The 23,479-nt window shown below is 34.4% G+C and overlaps 1 protein-coding gene across 2 annotated transcripts in view; it reads right to left on the bottom strand.

Moving 5' to 3' along the window:
* Nucleotides 1-23,479, bottom strand: part of EPHA3 (EPH receptor A3) — a 386,765-nt gene that overhangs the window by 343,614 nt on the left and 19,672 nt on the right. For both annotated transcript variants that reach the window (XM_061134299.1, XM_061134301.1), the window contains exon 2: nt 17,984-18,048. In XM_061134299.1, the coding sequence (XP_060990282.1) occupies nt 17,984-18,048 (65 nt within the window). The remainder of the gene's footprint in view (nt 1-17,983; nt 18,049-23,479) is intronic.

The following is a 23,479-nucleotide window of genomic DNA, read 5'->3' as shown; positions in this document are numbered from 1 at the left end:
TGTGAAGGTATATTTAATTTTATTTTTATCTTGTTGAATGTTCTATGAAATACTGTGGCATTATCAATTTTCATGCTAGTAATACTATAGGAAAGATATGATTATTATTCCCTAACTTGTTTCAAATTATATATCTAACATCAATTGACCAACTGTTATATTTAAATCAGTGAAAGTCACTCAGCTGTGTCCGACTCTTTGCAACCCCATGGACTGTGGGATTCTTCAGGCCAGAATACAGGAGTGGGTAGTCTTTCCCTTCTCCAGGGGATCTTCCCAAATCAGGGATCGAACCCAGGTCTCCCACATTGCAGGTGGATTCTTTACCAGATGAGCCACAATAAATTGTACCTATTCTGACTGTTTTCACAGCTCTCATTAAACTCTCATAACCTAATAATTCGTCTTTAGAATTAAGACGAATAAACAATTGCAATTCACCATGACCAATTCAACTCATTTTCTGAAGAGATTCAAACTGTTCAGAAAATGAGAAGTAAACCTAATATCTGAGACTCTATTTTACCAAAAATAAATAATTGAATGGTATTGAAAAACTAACAAAAATGTAAAAGAACTGCACTGTGTCCTTTTACAAGTGATGTTATGCAAAGAAAGGGAGGTCTTGCTATGTTTAGATATTACCTAAGTAAACTGCACCGAACATTTTGTAATAATTTCAGACCCAGAATTATGTGAAAACAAAATGGGTTCAAAAAAGAAGCAGTCCTCATTGAGTAGAAGATGAAATGAGCATAAAGACAAAAACGTCTTTGGTAAACTCAGAATTCAAAACATGTGTAAAACTAAAAATATAAATTGAAAGTCAAAGCAATATGAAGCAGCATCATACATAGAGGAACCTTAACTGCACATTGCTAAGTGAATGAAGCCATTCTGGAAAGGTTACACACAGTATGGTCCCACCCATAGGACATTTTAGAAAATGAAAAATATAAAGAGAATGAGAAGATCAGTGTTGCCACAGAAGGGGGAAGGATGAATAGTCACAGCACGGCGGATCCGCAGTGTAGTGAAAACATTCTGTGTGATGCTGAAACAGCGTGTACACACATCCTGCAGTTGGCAAAACCTAGAAAACTGTACAACGTGAAGAGTGCACCCTAATGTAAACTGTGGACTTAGCTAAAATAATGCATCACATTGGTTCATCAAATTTAACATACGTATTACAGCATTGCAAGATGTCAATTATTGCGGCACCCAGGGAAGGGGGAAATATATGTGAATTCTCTGTACAGAGTATAGTGTACCCTCTGTTCAACTTTTCCATAAATCTAAAATTTCTCTAAGAAATAAACTATTATTTTGAAAAACAAATGATGAGAGTTAAACTTATACATGGTAATATATATTAATGAATAGAAACTGACAGAAAAAAATTTTCATACTAAATGCAATGGGGTACCCTGGATTGGATACAGGAAAAGAAAGATGTTAGTTGAAAAACTGATGAACTAAAAAAAAAAAAAGTAGTTTAGTTAATAGTTAATAGCAATGTATCAGTGTGAATCTCTTAGTTTTTAGAAACATCACCATATGTATATAAGACATTTTAAAACTTTTTATTTTATATTGGAGTAGAGTTGATTAATGGGCTTCCCTGGTAGCTCAGAAGGTAAAGTATTCCACCCGCAATGTGGGAGACTTGGGCTCGATTGCTGGATTGGGAAGATCCCCTGGAAGAGGGAGGGCGTGGCAACCCACTTCAGTATACTTCCCAGGAGAATCCCCATGGACAGAGGAGCCTGGCAAGCTGTAGCCCATGGGGTTGCAGAGTCAGACAGGACTGAACAGCTAAGTACAAGACATAGCACACGTGGTTGATTAACAATATCGTGAGAAAGTGTACAACAAAGTGATTCAGTCATACATATACATGTATCTATTCTTCTTTCCCAGAAAACCATGATGTTTTCTTCTGACTCAGATAACCAAGACGGTGTGGTCACTCACCTAGAGACAGACATTCTGGAGTGTGAAGTCAAGTGGGCTTTAGGGAGCATTACTGTGAACAAAGCTACTGGAGGTGATGGAATTCCAGCTGAGCCAATTCAAATCCTAAAAGATGAAGCTGTTACAGTGCTGCATTCATTATATCAGCAGATTTGGAAAACTTAGCATTGGCCATAGGACTGGAAAAGGTCAGTTTTCATTCCAATCCCAAAGAAAGGCAATGCCAAAGAATGTTTAAATTACCATATAACTGCACTCATTTCACATGCCAGCAAGATTGTGCTAAAAATCTTGCCAGCTAGACTTCAGCAGTACATGAACTGAGAACTTCCAGATATACAAACTGGTTTTAGAAAAGGCAAAGGAACCAGAGATCAAATTGCCAACTGGATCATAGAAAAAGAAAAAGCAAGGGGATTCCAAAAAAACATCTACTTATGCTTCATTGCCTAGGCCAAGGCCTTTGACTGTGTGGATCACAACAAACTGTGGTAGATTCTTAAAGAGATGGGAATAGCAGACCACATTACATGCCTCTTGGGAAACCTATATGCAGGACAAGAAGCAACAGCTAGAACTAGACATGGAACAACGAACTAGTTCAAAATTGGGAAAGGAGGGTATCAAGGCTATATATTGTCAACCTGCTTATTTAACTTATATGCAGAGTACATCATGCGAAATGCCAGGATGGATGAATCTAAAGCTGGAATCAAGATTGCTGAGAGAAATATCAACAACCTCAGATATGCAGATGATATCACTTAAATGGCAGAAAGTGAAGAGGAATTAAAGAGCCTCTTGATGAAAGTGAAAGAGGAGCGTGAAAAACCTGACTTAAAAATCAACATTCAAAAATTGAAGATCATGGCATCCAATCTTATCACTTCATGGCAAATAGATGGGGAAAGTATGGAAACAGTGTCAGATATCATTTTCTTATGCTCCAAAATCGCTGCAGCCAGTGACTGCAGTCATGAAGTTAAAAGACACATGCTCCTTGAAAGAATAGCTATGGCAAACCTAGACAGTGTATTAAAAAGCAGAGACATACACTTTGCAGACAAGGCTATGATTTTCCCATTAGTCCTATATGCGGTTCGATCCCTGGAATGGGAAGATCCCATGGGGAAGGAAATGGCAAGCCACTCCAGTATTCTTGCCTGGGAAATACAATGGACAGAGGAACCTGGCAAGTTATGTCTATGAGGTCACAAAATGAGTCAGACATGACTTAGCAACTAAACAACAACAAAAATTATTCCAAAAGAGGCAAAATTTAAAGACCAAAATCACATGTGATTATGAAATAACCAACAGCTAGGATGAAATGTCCAAACACTAACTGATTGTATTCCTCCTTGGCTCTGAAAGCTGAAAGTATTATACAGAAACAACACAAAATCTACTAGTGTGCTAGAAACACCATGAGACACTGAAGGACAGGGAGGCCTGGCGTGCTGCAGTCCGTGGGATCACAAAGAGTCAGACACGACTTAGCAACTGAACAATAACAAGACTAGAAACTCCTTGCAGGCAGTGCTTTTTTTCTCTCTTTTGACTCTAAAATGTCTAGCAAAGGAAGTGCTTATACATGTTCAATGACTGATTCTCAATTATCTAGAGTCAAATGATACAAATATCTTCTGAAGTCACTTTTTAAAACACCTTATGTTGTATTAATTAAAATAACAGTTTTTTCTTTACTATTGCTCACAGGTCACATTATGTATTCCAAAAGAAAGCTAATAAATTATGATAGAATAGCAAAGAGAAATCTGGCCTCATTAAAAATATTTTTTTCTCCCAAACTATGCAGATCCTTTTGTAAGGCAAGTTTTTCATTTTTCAGCTTCATTATATTTTACAAAATTCCCTGTATGTAACAGTGATTCTTCCGTATTTTGATATCTACTAATTAGCTAAGAGGTCGTAAGCGATTTCCCCATCCTATTGTTAAACACATTACATTTCACTAACTGTTCAGTCAACTTAAGTTTTTACATAATTGTTAGTACTATGCTAGGTTCATGATCTTTTTTGAAAAACCAAAAAATGAGCCCCTGATGAATGAGGTTATTGAAAGACTTGGTGGATCAGAGATCTAAATCAGTACACTAAATCCCAATTAATTATAAGAATAAAAATTAGTTATATAAAATTTAAAGAAATAGCTGTTCTTTACATAAAAAAAGATACCCTTCTTTTCTACACCTTGACTATGGTATTCCATGAGAGATATATGTTGTAATCTTCCAAGGTGACAATTCAAACTTATGTTTGTTTCCTAAGGAACATATAAATTTAAGTAACATATCTCATTTCAATTTTTTGCTTGTAAGTGCCTTGAGATGTTTTATGCTGTATTTCTTTATATTCACTTCTTATGGAACATCTGTTTCTATAACAGGTTAAGCAATTGTCCCTCTCCTGTTTAAGCATTATTGAAAATAACTACTTATATCTCTGTTGAAAATCACAATTTCTATAGCTCACATCTAATAATATTAGTGTTTATTCAAAGGAAAATTGATTGTTGAGAGAGAAACTATCTGGTGAACATTTTCTAAGTTTGTCACTGGTTAAAATTTGTCACTATTCAAAATTTGTCTTTTATTTTCTATTTCTTCTTTGTCTGTCCCATATCATGAGTGCATTCTATAATGCTTATCTAGAAATTACCTGTTTTATACTGTAGGTACCATTTATTATAAAATTAATAATGAAATTAAAAGTTTATTTTTGTTTTTTTTGTATCCTTTACTGCCAAAATACCCCTAGCTAGATCTGCCCAAACTCTAAAAGTATATTATGTGACTTTCTGCATCTGTGACCTTCTATTTGAAAATTTAGCCTTCATAGAATCTATATTTCTCAAACACATGTATGCCCATGGCAGATTCATGTCAATATATGACAAAACCAATACAATATTGTAAAGTAATTAGCCTCCAATTAAAATAAATAAATTTATATTTTAAAAATCTCAAAAAAAAAAAAGAAATTATAACATTGTGGCAATGATACAGAATTTCAAATGTAATAGCACATAAGATACTACTAGGTATATTATGTGTTACAGATGTATATCTGTGAGTGTGCATATACATACATAAATGTAAATAAATATGTCATCCATTAGCAATACAATTCATATCTATAGGAGTACTGTTCAACAGTTGATTCTGAAGAACTCTAAAAGTCAGGAAACTTTAGGAGAAACTAAGATACATACCAGTCATCATCAGTAAAATGCAATATCATAGAAATTACCCTAAAATTCATTACCATCTTTCTAGATTCTTCATATCCTATATCCAGTTGACACCATTTCTTACTGGACATCATAAATGACCAGTATCCATAACTTCCATTCTATGCCATGCCAGATATCTTTCTTGGATGACCTGAATAAACGAACTGTTCTTTGCACCTCTATTTTAAGTCCACAGAATGAACTTCCTAATGTCTAGACTGTTGAACAATTTTCCATTAAAAGAATCCCAACCCTCTGACATGGTGTATGAGGCTCTTCACAATCCAGGATAATTCTGTTTTTCCTTTCACAAATTCCATGTTCTGCTCTTCTCTACATTACTTTCAGAATACACGCGCTATATTTTTTTCTCAACATACAGTGCTATTTTATAGTCTGTGTTTTGTGTATGTGATGCCTAATCACATATATCTCATAAATTACTATTTGTGTTTAAAGCTTCACGTACTTACTCTTGACATAGTTTACTCTGACTCACGTTAAGCAGAGCTGATGACACACATTTCAGTATTATTGAATCACCGTGTATCTTAATTGATGACTATCACTGTATTGTAGTTACTGCTCCACGCATTCTCTTCTACCAGATTGCTTCTCAAGGAAATGGCTTCATTAACTCTCTTACAATGGGCAGTATAGAATAATGGTAATGTACATAAAGTAAAAAGTCAGACTCCCTGGTTTTATTCCTGGCTCTGTCACTTACTAAGTGCATGATCTTGTTTAGTTATTTAAATTTGGAGGTGGGGCTTATTTTTTCTGTAAAAGGAGAGTAAAACTTTATCAGACGGTCGCGAGAATTAAACAAGTTAACATGTGGAAAGCACTACAAATAGACCACAGCGCATTGTAGAAATATTAGCAATAGGTACCTTTTTTTGTATCTTTTACTGCCTATGATAGTAGCAGCACACAGCAGGAGCTCAAGCAGTTACTAAACAGGATGAATGAATTCCAAAACACGGAAGCTTGTGCAAGCCCCGTTTATACTGCATAAACTATTCAGAATTCGATTCCAAAAAATAATGTGACTCCACAGACTTTCCTTTCTAAAGTAATGTTACCATCTTTAGTTCTTCCCATAGTGTTTACCACTGGATACTTTCTTTGAATTAGGATCATATATTTCAGAAATGAAAAAGTATTTATTTTAGAGGAGATTATTACCATGGCAAATTATACCACAAAATATTTCTTGGGTTATAAAACTCCTGCCCTGATTTTTACATTCTAGTTTACAAAATCTGCTGAAGAACTAACTTGCTATCCTAACTTATAATTATCACATTACAGAAAGCTACATAAGAATGCCTTATATTTCTATAAAAATATTCCATAAAAATTACTGTTCAGAAGACAAAAATATTGTTAATAATTTTGAGATGTTTAAAATCTTGAGGATTTATTGGTTAGAAGATAACACATCTAAGCCTTCTATCTGAAGACTAGCCACATTAAAATGATATACTAATTTTTTTTTAAAGATCTCAAAACATTCATTGGTTCTTATGAAAACTGAGAGTAAACGAGATTTGTTTTGATTATGAGCTAACATATAAAACTACTATTTCAATGCAAGTACAGTGATATTTGAATCTAAGCTAAAATCAATTTTTAGTTGTCAGAGAATGAGTTAAGAATTTTTAGGCAGAAAGTGACATCTCAGTCCCTGGATCATAAATCAAGTTGTGATGAGAGGATAGGGATACACGAGAGAATGGAGAGCTAATAATAATCCTATACAACCCAATTTTCCTCTTAGCCTTACGAAAGATCAGCATTTTTCAACTGCTGAGAAAAGAGCGCAATACTGACTGATGTATCCCAAGATTTGGTTATTCTTTAGGATACTGTAAGGCAAGACATTCAGACAAAATAGTCCTGAAATTCTGTGAAATGTAGTCTCTTCAACATTAAATCACATAATCTTGAATCTTTCTTTGGTACCGTCCTCAGCCAAGACAGAGAGATTAATGAAAGGCCACTAAACAGACCCAGAAAGCAATGATTTTGAGGATGACCTTGAGGATCCCTGAGCTTCAGCTGCTTGTCTGTGTAATTAAGGAATTGCAGTAGATGATTTCTAAAGTCTCTGCTGGCTCCAAAATTGATTACTCATTCAAATATATGCTACTGCTCCAAATAAGATAAAAATAATGCCCCCCTTATAAGAAAGTGAAGCAGCTCTATCAACAAACCTTTTCACAAAATTCTATACAGTTATCTTTGGTTCAGGACTACATTGTTACCTGCTTTTTCAACACTCAAGATACTGACTAAATTAAAATTGAAATTATCACTGATTCTACTTTAAAAACTGATTACCCAGCACATCCATCCATTCAGGATAGACATGACAAATGGTTTTATAGCACAGTTTACAAAATTGATTCATACCATCCATGAGCTTTAAACTCCATTGAAGACTTTTGAGATCAATGTTTATGACTACCAGATGCCTTGATATTCACGGCATGGAGTAAGTATCCAGGTGTAGACTAAGAGTTAAGGTTCTTTGAAACCACCCTGCTGTGTCTGTCCTCTCTTCCTGCAAGAGCTGAATCTCCCTAGTTTCTGGATTCATGGTCTTGTCACTTTATGCTGAGAAAAAAGATCACTCTTTACATTTGTCTAAAGTTTGAAAAATTCCAGACAAATGAGCCTGATGGGCTACAGTCCATAAGGTCCCGAAAAGTCGGGCATAATTGATTGACTGAGCACGCATGGGCCACAAAAACCTTAGCTTATTCTTAGCCCTACACGCAAAAGAACATTAACTGGTATTGTCACTTGGAACGGAAATTTGATTACATTTACCAAGCATCTTATGCCCTCTTTTTTTCCTTTTGCTTTATCTTCCTTAGTTCATTAATTTTTCTTCTGTGGAGTTCCCTAAAGGTCTTACAACTTACACAATTCGCCAAATTTGGTTTCTCTTTATTTTATGCCTTTATTATAAAAATAATCTATTAATAAAAATTCTTTTTTTTTTTAAAATATCCCTTCTTGGAGTGTTGGCCAGATAATGAAAATTTAGCCTATGCCAAATCACTAAGATACATAATTAGAAGAACAGAGGGCTGACCCTTGGTTTCTATAATCTGTTATGAGAATTTTTACAGTGATTCCTTTCATAAGTAATACCTGTTTCATTATAGCAGATAATGATTTTCTAGCAGAGTGATTCCCAAAGTTGAACAGCATGAGAACCACATGGAAAGCCTGTGAAGAAACAGATTGCTGAACCCTGATCCCAGGATTTGTAACACAGTAGTAGGTCTTAGTTAGAAGCCCAGAATTGTGCATTTCTAATAATTATTGTTTAAAAATTTAAAACAAAAACAAAAAAAAACCCCAAATTAAAAACAATTTCAATATATTAGTTTATATAGATACAGCTATATATGAGTCTGTAGTTTTACATATGTATATAGTTTTATATAACTGTATATACATAACGTGTGTGTGTATGTTAAGCTGCCTTATTACTAGAATGAATAAAACAAACTTTCACAGACTATTCAGAAAACTGAATATACTATCCCCCTTGATGTTTTCCATCTTATGTCCCATGTAAAAGGGATAAATGATTTTAGCAAGTCCCAAGATATTTGGGCTATTACATTGATAATTCTTCTTCATATAACATTTCCTGAATAAAGTGAACATGACTAGCAAAAAATAAACAAAACTGATGGTAATCAGTGAGCTGCAAAGTTTGCAGAAATACTTGAAGTGGCTTGTATTGTAAATGTTATAACCTTTAAATGTTCTCAGGTCCAATGGCTATCATTTGGGACATGGGACTTATTTAAAAAGTGTTTTACACTGTATTTTTTTACAGGCCAAATTTAATTTCTTTAAAAAAAATCTTTCAAAAGAAATGAAACACCAGTGAATAGTAAACCTAAAGGTCAAGACCATTAATTCATGAAATTAAAAAGAAAATATTTAAGGAGTAAAGTAAATAAGTAAAACTTTTGGGAAAATTATGATTTTTATAAATTCCCATCAAAATTCTTGACTTACACTTAATGAAATGACAGAATGGAAATTCGTCTCCTTTGGAACACATATGCTACATTTATATCCTATATTCAAATGAAAACTTGGAAACTTAAAAATATAGCATTTGTTCTAAGTATGCTCTTTAAAATATTAAGGGAGCTGGACATTTCTTAGCAATACAAAAATTGATATCCAATCTGCTATGTACCCTTTTGTACTTGCGTCAACAAATTTAATGTAAAATAAGTATGAAAGCCATTATTTTTTTAAGTTTAATATCTATATTTTGGTTATTCTTATTTTAATAATTCCTTTTTTATAAGAAAGTACTTTCACTTGAAGTTGCACAAAGTAAAATATTTTGGTGCTAAAAAAGTTGTTATTTTTATAAAATGCTATCAATATGACAAATCACTAGAAGCAAAATTTTACTTCCAAATTGAAATTTTTTAAAAAACAAATATGAAATCAACATAATAAAATTATTAAATATTTAAACATTCAAATTAGACATGAAAATTATTTGTGTATCTTAGCTTCTTATTAACTTTGTAGTTACTTATGTTAAATGACTAATATCATTTAAATGTTAAATATCACAAAGCACAAATTTGTGGGTAAAGCTGAAATAAAGAAAATCCATTCAAATATGTTTCAAGTCTCCTTTCCTCTAAACCCAACAAAGCTATACATCAAAGAAAAAGAAAAAAAGGTATATCACATGTCATATTTTAAAAATTCTAATTCAATCCCCCAAATACAAACAAGCATTGTTTTGATACAGAGAGGGGGATTTATACAGAAATATACAACATTATCAATGAAAACTATTTCTTTTTCTTTAAACACTAACATCATTTCTGATAAAACAGATACAAGATAACATTTTAAATTTTATAAATTTAATATTGCTAGAATAAATTCTATTTTTGTTGATTTCTACCACTTATTCACCTTCCCCCTTATTTTATAGTGTATTTTACTTCAAGGAAAGGTTACAAAAGACCTATAAAACTTTGTCATGTTTTTCTAATTCATTGGACAACTTTCCTTGAAAGGTCAGCACAGTGGGTGAAAGTGACATATATAAAATATATAGCATTGTTCATGCTAGGCAGAAAAATTTTAAATGACCAAGAATCACATGTCAAAAGTTTTATTTTCCTGGATGGACTATTCAGCATATGAAGCAGAATTTGGGTTGTGATTCACAAAGGCAGAGTCCCAGGTGGTTATCATTGACACCCAGTTGTCAACATATTCTTCCTGCATTTCAGACACCATTCACAAAATGAAAGGTAGAAATCCAGTAGGTAAGACTTCTAGAACCCCGACTTCACAAATAGCAATAATTCCAATATTGAAGCAAATTATACTATATTAGAGACTTGTTTTAGAGAATACTTTTATTATTTCCATTATTCTTGATGATTCACTCAATTCTAAATATTTCTAGTTTTAGGTAATTGGAATTTATTTGCAGGATACCAGATTTTTACCCCTAGACAACAGCCTATATAATTTTCAGTATTGAGCTATCTTAAGCTACTTTTCTTTTTCAGTTAACTTCCAATGCATAGGCTTGTAGTATTTCTAAATACTAAATACTTAGTATTTTCTACTAAGTAGATCTGCTAGTACAAAAATTAATATATGTAATATAGACATAGATGTATATCTATAGTATTATATATGCACATTTATATATTATATAAATACATCTGTAATATATACTCATACATATATAATATATACACTACAGTATGTGTAATTTTACTTAAGTTATGCCATTGAAAAGAGAGTGAAATCATTAACAGACCCCATCTAAAACAACAGATTGGAACATCAAATTTTTCTCAACAAATGAAAAGTCAGTGTTAGTTTCATTATCCTCCCTTGTATTGGAAAGCTTTTACTATTTACTTATCCAGGTAATTTAAATTTATGGGCAATTAATCTAAGAACCTTAAATGGGAGAAAAACAGGGGGAATTTCATGAAATGGGAATTAGTGTCAAAGAACTTTCCATTTCCAGGCTGAGATAAATATCAATGAAATAACTGCAATCACATAGAACTATAAGCTGAGGTTGTACAACAAAGAACAAGGCAGATGAGCTAATAGGTGTTATACCCTAGTCTTGGGGGTGGCAGGAGGGTGGCATATGAGAGTTAGAAGGTATCCCTGAAGAAGAAATATTAATATTTTGAGGAAATTCTAACTCTTATTTTCTTTCAATTCAAAATGTATTTCAAGATTATATGCAAACTTTGACCTGTGCAGATTCAATGATATAACAATCACGTGCTGTTAATGGAAATATTTTGAGCTCTTAATTGAGAAGAGGTATTAACTGGCACCCCAGGTAATACTATCAACTTTCCTTTTCCAAAATTCAAGTCTAAGACATGGTGTAGACTGAGATTTAAGCAGACGTATCAATGAATTGACTATTCATTAGAAGGACTGATGCTGAAGCTGAAGCTCCAATACTTTGGCCACCTGATGTAAACAGCCGGCTCATGGAAAAGACCCTAATGTTGGGAAAGATTGAAGGCAGGAGGAGAAGGGGACGACAGAGGATGAGATGGTTGGATGGCATCACCAACTCAATGGACATGAGTCTGAGCGAGCTCCGGGAGATGGTGAAGGACAGGGAAGCCTGGCATGCTGCAGTCCATGGGGTTGCAAAGAGTTGGACATGACTGAGCAACTGAACAGTGACAATTAATGAATTTAGCGGGTTTGGATTAGAATGGAAAAATTATAAAATTTATCTAAGATTAAGAAATGATATCTGTATGCCTCTTTTACATACATTTGTGTGTGTATATATATATAGATAGATAGATAGATATAGTTAGATATATAGGAACATCTCACTTGCCCAACTATCATTTACTCTAAAGTGCTGTGACTTAGAAATTACTGTTATGCCTCAATTAAATGTGAGGATAAATACTAATTAAGGTTAATAGGCCTGCATTAGGTCATACAGCAATAAAAGATACAGCCAGAATCCAAATGCAGATGTGCTGATTCTACATGATGTGCTTATTCTATTTTACTATCCTTCCTGTTATCTTTGACATTATCTTAAAGCACAAAAAAAGACAACCTGGGAAAATACAGATAACATTGTAGGATACAATTATGCATTGCCATAGCCTTGATTGAGAAATCAGGGTGTCTGACCAGGAGATAAAGCATTACATCCTATCAGGATATCTACCTGGAAATTATGAGAAATACAAAAAGAGTGGATTCAATAAGGAAAACATATGCCTCCACATAACTTAGTGGTTCTGAGGTGTCAGGGTTCCTGGATGGTCTCTCTAATGCTCTCTGGCTCTACCTTTCTGGCCATTAAAGGAGTGCAGGTCCTCCAGACTGGACTCTGGGCCATCACAGAGCAAACTCAGAGGTCCAAAGCACCTGGCCTCCCCCCATTTTTTTTTTTATTTTTAATTGGAGGACCACAATTATAATATTGTGTTGGTTTTGGCCATAGAAGAACATGAATTAGCCATAAGTATACATATGTTCCCTCCTTCTTGAACCTCCTTCCAACCTCCCAACTCATCCCACCCCTCTAGACTGTCACAGTGACCTCCTCCTAATTTTTTATAGGAAGGAGACTTTCCCAAACGTCACTGCAGTCCTGGTCCAGTCTCACTGGCTTTATATTACTCTTGCCTAAACCAACACTGGAAAAATGACTTAATTATCATGATTTGCTCTCAGATGAATCAGTACTCACCCTGCAAAGTAATAGAGGGGTCATTTTTGAAAGGAACACATAGGAGGGTGAAAACATGAACTGTTTCAGTGTTCCATCAGCAAAGAAAAACCAGGGAACAAATATTAGGTGAGCAACCAATGGGGTCTCTATTTGCCAGAAGACTGTTTTCTATTTAAGTGCATTATCACTGGTAAGTCAGCAATAAATAGATAGGAAAATCTTTATCAAAAAATGCCTAAAAGAATTGAAAGATGGAGGTGGTTTAATTTTTTTTAAAATTTACAGTTGCTGATTTTGAGACTTTTAATTTTACCCCACCCCTCCCTCAAATCTCTCTTCATTTTCTTTTCCTTAGTTGAGTTTATTTAATTGAGTCAAAGTTCTTGATTTCTTTGTACTGCTTAACCATCTTACCAATAATATCCTAAGTGAAAACTATGTAGCCTTCTTCCTACTAATCTCTTCTCTGTAATCATACACAGACTAAGACATTTCAATCAACCAATCAATTTAAGTACTAGTCATGTGTAAACTATGGATTTTTTCTATATTACAAATCCAACAATATGTATGGGCTTCGATATATGTTGATTATTCTCTAAATCAAAAAACTATTTAAACTACTGATTTATTTACTAACACTTCTCAATAATTAAGCCCCAAATTCAAATGTTATTGATGTAATTCATAGTTTATAGGGCCAGAGAAGGTTAATTGCTTGTTTGCTTTACTAAAGTGAACAAACAGTACCAGAAAATATCTATGTCAAAGAAAAACTTTTATTGAAAATGAATTATAATGAATTATCATGACCTAGATAATTTCAGTTGACAAGTTTGAGTAATATTTCCATGAAACTCATTAGAGAACACCAAAGTTTCACTAAACTTCTTCATAGATCTTTTTTCCCATACCTAATAACATAGTACCAAACTGAGAGCTCAGATGATAAAGAATCTACTTGCAATGCAAGAGACCTGGTTTTGATCCCTGGGTCAGGAAGATCTCCTGGAGAAGGGAACGGCAACCCACTCCAGTATTTTTGCCTGGAGAATTTCATGGACAGGCAACAATCCACGAGGTCGCAAAGAGTCAGACATGACTGAGCAATTAACACAATACCATACTTTTCTATCAGGTTTCCCTTAAGATATGAAGCACTATTTAAAAATAGAGAGAGAAATAATCCTCCCAAGAAAATAACATAGGTCAATTCTAAGGTTTTATGTGTGAATATATCTCTGGGGAAGAGAATGAATAGGAGTAGAAAAGACTATATATGAAGGAATGAGCCGCTCTTGACAATTTTCCTCCAAATAATAATTTTAGATAGCTGGGGTGATGTAATCATTACATGAAAGACATTTCAAATTTGGAAAGAACGATTGGTCTATTTCTTAAAACTTGTATTTAAAAAGATTGGCATTTAGAGCTTCTGATGGAAGTATGGCTGGGACTTAAAGAAGTTGCTGACTACCCTTAAGGTCTTTTCAGTGACCACACCTCCTGATGGATCACCATTATCCACTCCCTGAGTAAGGGCTTCTCAACCTGGAAGCTGTCATTTTGCACCAGGTCATCCTGAGTTGTAGGAAGCTGTCATGTTCTTTGTAAGATGTTAAGTAGGACCCCTAGTTTCCATACTAGATGCCCATTGCGCCCTGCCTACCCAGTTGTGACAGCCAACATATCTCCAGACAAATATCCCCACGGGGCAAAATCAAAATCACCTCCCTGCTTACCTACCCCTTCATCAATTGAGAACCATTTCCCTAAATCAAAAGTATCAGCTTTTCTAAGCCACTTGTCAAGTCATACTCACAGAAAAAAGGAATAGAAAAGTGGTTGCCAAGAGGTGAGGGTGGGGGAAATGGGAAGGGGTTGGTAAGATGATACACACTGTCAGCTGTGGAGGTAGGACTGAGGATCTAATGTAATACCTGGTGACTATAACTGATATCACAGTATCACAATACTGAAATTTTCTAAGAGAGTAGAACATGCATGTTCTCAGGAAAAAAAACAAACAGAAGCGAGTAGGATATTTAAGTGATTAAGTATGCTGTGACATCATTATAATTTTTTCCTCCAAAGTTTATATTTATATTTTAGTTAACCTGAAAACAGATGCCCTTCTTCTTATTAGGGTTAATTAATTAAAACAATAACTAGTTCAAACTTATTTCCAGCTATCACTTCATTTTTTATGGAAAACCCTGAGGCACATATAGCACTACTGATTTAACTATCTATTCCTTTTAAACTAAAACAAACACAAAATTCTTATATCCTAGTCAAATTGAAAATGGCAATGATTAGGCAATAAAAATAATAAATTGAATCTACAGGCACAAACAATCATACAAGCAAAGATGTTAAATCCAAAACTTCAACTGACCGTAGAGTTTCCAGTCAAGAATATCATCAGTATCTCAAAAAGAAATTAATATTAACATCACATTTTCTAAATTAGTGCTACTTATTTCCTCATGGACATTATGGTTAACCTAACATGTGGAGGAGAGAAGATTAGAAGAAAAAATGTGCTACAAATCAACCCAGGACAATAATTGACATATTTGATTTTTCCTTTTCTCGTTTACTAAATCTTTTGGGACTTAAGGTATTATAAACATCACTATCTGTCAGGGAGATGTTTTTTATATCCCTGCTAGTTTTAATGATAAGCGTGGAGAGGTTGGCCAGCTATTTTAAGGCCATTTAATGCATCTGAAATAGGGAAGTCACAGCTGCTATATAAACCAGAAAAGCCATGAAGAGGAGGCCGGAGTGCCTGAGGTTAGCTTTCTGAGGCTGAAAGAGAGACTGAAAGCTGTTCATGAGAAAACCATAAGTGATTCCTAGGAGAAAGGAGGTGGGAAATTGGGCAAGAGATGGGAAAAGTCAAGAGGCAAGTTACCCTTACCCTGAGGAGTGTTTCTTAAATTTAATGTGCTTTAATGTGAATCACCTGAGGCCATGTTGAGAGGCAGATTCTGACTCAGAAAGTCTGGGGTGGGGCTGCATTTCTGAGAATCCCCCACATGCTGACACTGCTGACTGGTGCATGCACACTTTACATGGCAGGGTTCTAGAACACCCTTCCCCATCCCCCATATATCTGGAAATAAAAGTGTTAACTTTGTTCATCATAAAATCTAAGATAAACAAGGTATATGAATTCATTTCCCCAAATATTCTATATGGAGAAACAAGTTTTCCTTATACCTTCTTTAAAGCAGAAATAAAAAGAGAGAGAAGTAAACTGCTGCTTTGATATTTAAGTTAATTTGTTAATTTTTTATTTTTTAAAGATATATTCTATTTATATTTATAGATGTAAAGAATTAGTGTGGTTTTGCTTTTCATATCTTCTTAGACAGCAATCATATCTTCTATGATATGTTATCTTATGGAGTAATGAAAAACTCAAATTTCTAAAATCAACATTATAGTGGAGTATGAGTTGGACAATGAGTTTTAAATCAGTTTTCCAGCTCAATCCTGAGTTTCTACTCAGTTGTTATGACTACCCAGGATGTGCTTTATCTTAACCATTTGATTCCTTTTGCACCTATGGGAAAACCAAATGCTGGCTTACTTCATACTCTCCCTTTCTGAGCCACAAACCAAGACCTGATTATGTGATAGGTTTTGGCATTATGTCAATGTCAAGGTGCACCAGAAAAAGAAGCAGATACAGGATGACAGATAGATGAAGTATCCCTGATGCAAAACATCCGTTGGTGAGCAAGAAGCTGCTAGTAAAAATTAGTATGTTTAGGCACAGAAATCTAAAGACTGAACACCAAGTCAAAGTAATTATAACCTCTTTGAAAAGAGGACGGTATAGGAATAAAATAAATAGGAATATATACCTTTTTTCCAACAACAACTATTTCTAAATAGCACTTTGCATTTTCTACAAGCTATCCTTGGAAACAAAACAGATGTGTTTAGGCTTTTTTTGTAGTTTTTTAGGAAGAAGAATTTTCCAAATGTATGAGCCTCTTTTTCTTCTGAAAGAAAGAATGTATGACAGAAAACCACAAAATACTGTAAAGCAATTATCCTTCAATTAAAAAAAGAAAAGGAAAACTTTCTCACACAAAGAATTATCATAAACATTCGGGTCCCGAAATGGCATACACTTTAGTAACCTGTGTCTGGTTTCATAATGTTAAAGGTATATACAAAACTTAGAATTTAAAGGCAGCCATATTTTTCCTGGCTTCCCAAGGGTAAAGAATCCACCTGTCTATGCAAGAGATATGAGAGATGGTTCGATCCCTGGGTTGGGAAGATCCTCTGGAGGAGGGCATGGCAACCCACTTCAGTATTCTTTCCTGGAGAATCCCATGGACAAAAGAGCCTGGTGGGCTATATAGTTCAAAGGGTTGCAAGGAGTTGGACATGACCGAACGACTTAGCAAGCATATATGAATTTTGTAAATAAAATGCCTAATTTTAAAGTGACCTAGACAAACTGAAGACATTTTAAGCAAAGGAATGAAGGCAACACAGGTTTATAGTCTTGACAAATACATCCTACTCTACTTGGAAGTGTCTCCACAGTTGATTTTAAGGCTACCCCCTCTAGAGCTGACCATCTCCAAATACACATTTTCCACATCACTTAAAATTTGTGAAGTCTCTTCTCAACTCACAGATTCTGGCTGCATCACAAGAAGATGTTAGGTATCATGCTTAGATCATCTGCATCATGACAGTAATAGTCAAACCACTTATTTTAGTTCATTCAAACTATGAATAAATTCAGAAGAGGGGAAAAAAAAAACTTCCAAATGCTCGATAGTTCCATTGGACACAAATATAAAGCTGTGTTAGTCCATGTATTGACTACAGTGATAAACAAAATTTCTCATCAGAACTATAGGAGTTCCTGTCCCCAATAATCCTAATCTCTAAGAAAGGCAATGCACAGAATTGTGTTCCTTTCAAAAGTTAACCAAACTCACCCCATGTGATGGATAGGAGATCCAGCCCAGCTCCCCTTGAATGGTTTTTGAATCCAGTAAATTGACTGAAAAAAAAAACAAAAAAACACAGGTACACAAACACGGTTAAAAGGAATGAATTCTATTTAACTGTCAAATTGACGTTGTGTGTGTTGCTGAAATGACAACACGTTAAAAAACATGACTCTGCTCATTATCATTATATGTGTATGATTAATATAAGAAGGGTATTACAAAGAAAAGAAATAATAGGGAAAGGTAAGGGACCAAAAGCTTCTGTGACTTTTTTTTAAAACTGTTTATGTTTGTTTATAAATATATTATATTCAATATACTGACAGAATAATTTCAGGCTTAAAGAGGACACTATAAAAATGCAGAGTAGGAAACACTAATGCAAGCAAGAAATCAAAATAATTGCAAAGACCATTAAATTTGACAGATTGACATATGATTTCACTATAAATTAGTTACATATGATTCCACAGTGAAACATATTTTTTACATATTTGGTATGGCATCTTCATACTGTCCCTGGCCAAATATATTATTCTGTAATCTGTATTTTTTAAATACTGTATAAATTGTGTACTTATACGTAATGAATAAAATGCTTAGCTACCAGTTTGAGGAAAAACCAAAGTAAAAATGTGTATTATAATCACACCTGTGTAAATCTGTACTTATTTAAAGAAAGTATTATTACGCAAAGGCTCCAATAACTTTGCTCAGAATTTTCTGCTAATTATTAAGTCTGGTAAGTGATAAAATATAACAAGAATGTGGCTGCATTTTGAATATATTAAAAGAGAAAGGCAAATGATTTATTTTAAGCCCAGAAAGTATTAATTTGAAGTGGATTAAAATATAAAAAGGTACTTTAATAACAAAGGGATTGTGTTGATTGTCAATCTATTAAATAGTGGAAACTATGGTTTTACCACATCCTTTTTCTAAATTCCCTTGGAGAAGGAAATGGCAACCCACTCCAGTATTCTTGCCTTGAAAATCCCATGGACTGTGGAGCCTACCAGGCTCCACAGTCCATGGGGTCACAAAGAGTCGGACACCACTAAGCGACTTCACTTTCACTTTTTCTAAATTAGAAAATAACCCCATGATTGATTAATGGAAGATGCAGAAGAAAATTTACATAAAATATGAAGGTATTATTAACATGAACTAGAGAAGGTGAATCAATAAATATAATAAGAGAGACTTATTTTGAAGGGTTCCATATATTCACAAGTCAAAACATAACGTTAATATAGGCAAAGTACATGTCCACGTGCTGTCAATAAAGTGTTTCATGATGCATGAAAAGCACCACCCTTTCTTTAATCATCCCATTTATTGTCTTACAAAGGAAACACTAAACTTATAAAATGTTAAGAAAAAGAATTATATGTGATTGATGTTAGAATTCTGAATTTTCAAGCACTGATTTTAAAAGATATTTGGTTAGATGAAAAATATACAAGATGAGTATAAGAAAAGTTTCTAATCATTAAGTTAAAAAAGATAAAATTCTTAAAGTCAGATTCTCTAAGTTTTGTGAGTAAAAACAAACAAGCGAAAAAAAAAAAAAAGAAAGAAAGAAAGAAACACACAAAAAAACCCTATAAACTTAATTTATTACACTGGAATTCCTTAATGATTAAACTTTTTTCCCTTCACAATAAATTAATCCCAGTGAGAAGTAATTATATTTAGGTAAAAGGAGGAGAAAGTTGTTGCATAAATTGCATAGTGTAATTTCCATAATGAAATTATTTCCTCAGATATCAGTTTGGAAATTAACAGTATGCTTAATTGTATTGAAGTTATCTCTGGAAAATGATTCTTTAAAAACTTTTACCAGTTAATGTTACAGATAATATTTCAGATTGAGCTCAGTCACTCAGTTGCGTCCAACTCTTCAACTCCATTGACTGTAGCCCGCCAGGCTCCTCTGTGCATGGGATTTCCCAGGCAAGGATACTGGAGTGGTTTGCCATTTCCTTCTCCAAGGGATCTTCCCTACCCAGGGCTCAAACCCATGTCTCTTGTGTCCCCTGCATTGTCAGGCAGATTCTTTACCACGAGTGGCACCTGGGAAATCCAGAATTTCAGATTAAATCATGTTAAAGAATTTTTGAAAATATGAGAATACATCCTCACCTTTAAAGTATGTTACCAACATTCACTCTGATAAAGACACACCTACTGCAGTTGTTGGTTCTGTCAGTCATCAGGTGACTTCCCATCAGGTGATTTACACTCAGGGATTTGCATAGTAGAATCTGCAGGGCCAGTATTCATAAGTTTTAGATCAGATTTGTAATGTCTTTAGGGATTTAAATGATTCAATGTTTTGTGTGTATGTAATAATTGAATATGTACTAAATGATGAATATATGTCACTCCACATGCTAAGATGAATGGATGATTAAATTTCAATATTAATAACCAGAGGAAAAAAGTGTTTGAGGCAAGGAAAATGTGATTTAGTAAATTTAGTAAATTACTCATTGGAAGGTAGGTTGTTCACTAAAGAGCTATACCCTTAAGTTTTCTCTGATGATAATGATGAGGGGGAAAAAGACTAGATTAATCACATTAGCATTTGGTTTCTACTCAAAGGAGAAAAGCTAAACCAAAAAGAATTGCATTGCATTGTCAATTAAAATTAAGTGTGAGAGATTAATTAAATCTATTGCATTCACTCAGAAATTGAATTTTTAGTGCACTCTATTTAACTTGAATGAGGCAACACAAAATTAGCAGCATTACTCATGATTCTGATCCTCTGATCTATTAAACATAATAATGTCTGCACTGGTTATCTCACAATATTGCTATGATGGTCAAATAATATAAATTTATTTAAAGCCACCTGAAATCTTAACATGCTATACAGATTCAATGTTCTTGTAAACTTAAAATATTAACTAACAACAGTTCCATTTTGTCTTCTGAATTGTATTGAAAATCAACCGTCAATATATAGCCTAATAGAGAAGAAAACTGGCATCAAAATTCTTTTCAAAAGCACTTATTTGGGGCTTAAAAAGTGTCTTTTGTTTATAAATAAATAAGAACAACACAACCTAGGAATTCTATCCACGTTAAAGTAATGACTGTTAGACTGAAACTAGCCATGATATAAACCTTCAGTCTGCTGTGATCAGTTGTATAGCAATCTCAGTGTAGTGCAATTGAGATAAGAGAAAGTTAATGGAATTTGAAAGTCAACCTGCTGTGAGTAATGTCTCTGGATACACTGATCCAGAGACATCACTCTAACCTTGCAATACAATGTCTTAATTATCACAATCATACAGGCAAGAACATGAGTTACTAATGCTTTCCTCTTGCAAAAATGTTGGAGACCTAATCAGAGTCTAAGGGGTACTGTTTAAATGTCAGAGCAGATAGAATTGTGATGTACAAATATATTGTAGTCTGAGTTTTAGTAACAATGCATAATATGAAAAGTTTATTTTAATTGCTGAAAATTTTGCATTTACAATGATCAATTTTAACAAAAAAGAGTCCGGTAATTATGTTTAAGGGTAGGTGGGAATATATAGATAGACTAATTCTTTAATGACTGCCTCATGCCAGGTTATATGCCAAAGATACAAATGATCTCTTACCAGATTTCATATTCTAATAGTTTGATTTCCAAATAGTTTTGATTTGTAATAGAAAATATCTCAGTTCCTTAATTTCAAAATACTTTCTAGTCAAAGAGCTATGTAGCACAGATGAGCTTCTAAAAGTGTTTCAAATCGAACACGTTTTGCAGTGTTCCAACCCAATTAGGTTGAGATATAAATAGAAACCTTTTGGCAAAAAAACACTGTGAGAAGTCTGGTTGGATATTGTTCTCAATGTCTTTCACATGCTTTATTTACTGTCTAGTCTCACTGCTTTTAAGTAGGGGGAAAAAAGTGTATAAAGGTGAAGGGGTTTACAGTCATGAAAACAATAAGGGAATCCTTACTCAGTCCCCTTGAACTGGCTTTGAGGTGGGCACTAAAGAGAGATTGGCTGGTCAAAACAATGTGTGCTGTCTGATAGGAATTAGAAGTTATAGAATGAAACAAGACAGATTTGATTTTTTGGGGGCTCCAAAATCACTCTGGACAGTGACTGTAGCCATGAAATTAAAAGACAGTTGCTCCTTGGAAGGAAAGCTATGACAAACCTAGACAGGGTATTAAAAAAACAGACATCACTTCCCTGACACAGGTCCTTATGGTCAAAGCTGTGGTTTTTCCAGCAGTCATGTACAGATGTGAGAGTTGGATAAAAAGAAGGCTGAGTACTGAAGAACGGATGGTTTCAAATTGCAGTGCTAGAGAAGACTCTTGAGAGTCTTGAGGACAGCAAGGAAATCAAACCAGTCAATCCTTAAGGAAATCAACCCTGAATATTCATCAGAAGGACTGCTGCTGAAGGCGAAGCTCCAATACTTTGGCCACCTGATGTGAAGAGCCTACAATTGGAAAAGAACCTTATTCTGGGAAAGACTGAGGCAAAAGAAGGGGATATGCAGAAGAAGATGAGATCGTTTAATAGCATCACCACTCAATGGACATGAATTTGAACAACTCTGACAAACTCTGGACAGGTTCAATGCTGTAAAGAGCAATATTGCATAGGAACCTGCAATGTTAGGTCCATGAATCAAGGCAAATTGGAAATGATCAAACAGGAGATGACAAGAGTGAACATCGACATGCTAGGAATCAGCGAACTAAGATGCACTGGAATGGATGATTTTAACTCAGATGACCATAATGTCTACTACTGTGGGCAGAAATCCCTTAGAAGAAATGGAGTAGCCATCATAGTCAACAAAAGAGTCCAAAATGCAGTACTTGGATGCAGTCTCAAAAACGACAAAATGATCGCTGTTTGTTTCCAAGGCAAACCATTCAATATCACAGTAATCCAATTCTATGTCCCGACTAGTAATGCTGAAGAAGCTGAAGTTGAACAGTTCTATGAAGACCTACAAGACCTTCTAGAAATAACACAGAAAAAAGATGTCCTTTTCATTATAGGGAACTGGAATGCAAAAACAGGAAGTCAAGAAACACCTGGAGTAACAGGGAAATTTAGCCTTGGAGTACAGAATGAAGCAGGGCAAAGGCTAATAGATTTCTGCCAAGAGAACGCACTGGTCATAGCAAACAGCCTCTTTCTACAACACAAGAGAAGACTCTACACATGGACATCACCAGATGGTCAACACCGAAATCAGATTGATTATATTCCTTGCAGCCAAAGATGGAGAAGCGCTATACAGTCAGCAAAAACAAGACCAGGAGCGGATTTTGGCTCAGATCATGAACTCCTTATTGACAAGTTCAGACTGAAATTGAAGAAAGTGGAGAAAACCACTAGACCATTCAGGTATGACCTAAATCAAATCCCTTATGACTATACAGTGGAAGTGAGAAATAGATTTAAGGGACCAGATCTGATAGACAGAGTGCCTGATGA

The sequence above is a fragment of the Dama dama genome, chromosome 31, assembly GCF_033118175.1.
Source record: "Dama dama isolate Ldn47 chromosome 31, ASM3311817v1, whole genome shotgun sequence".
Taxonomy (NCBI): Eukaryota; Metazoa; Chordata; class Mammalia; order Artiodactyla; family Cervidae; genus Dama; species Dama dama.
The sequence above is the reverse complement of the archived record's forward strand: the minus strand, read 5'-3'. Positions and strand labels throughout refer to the sequence as shown.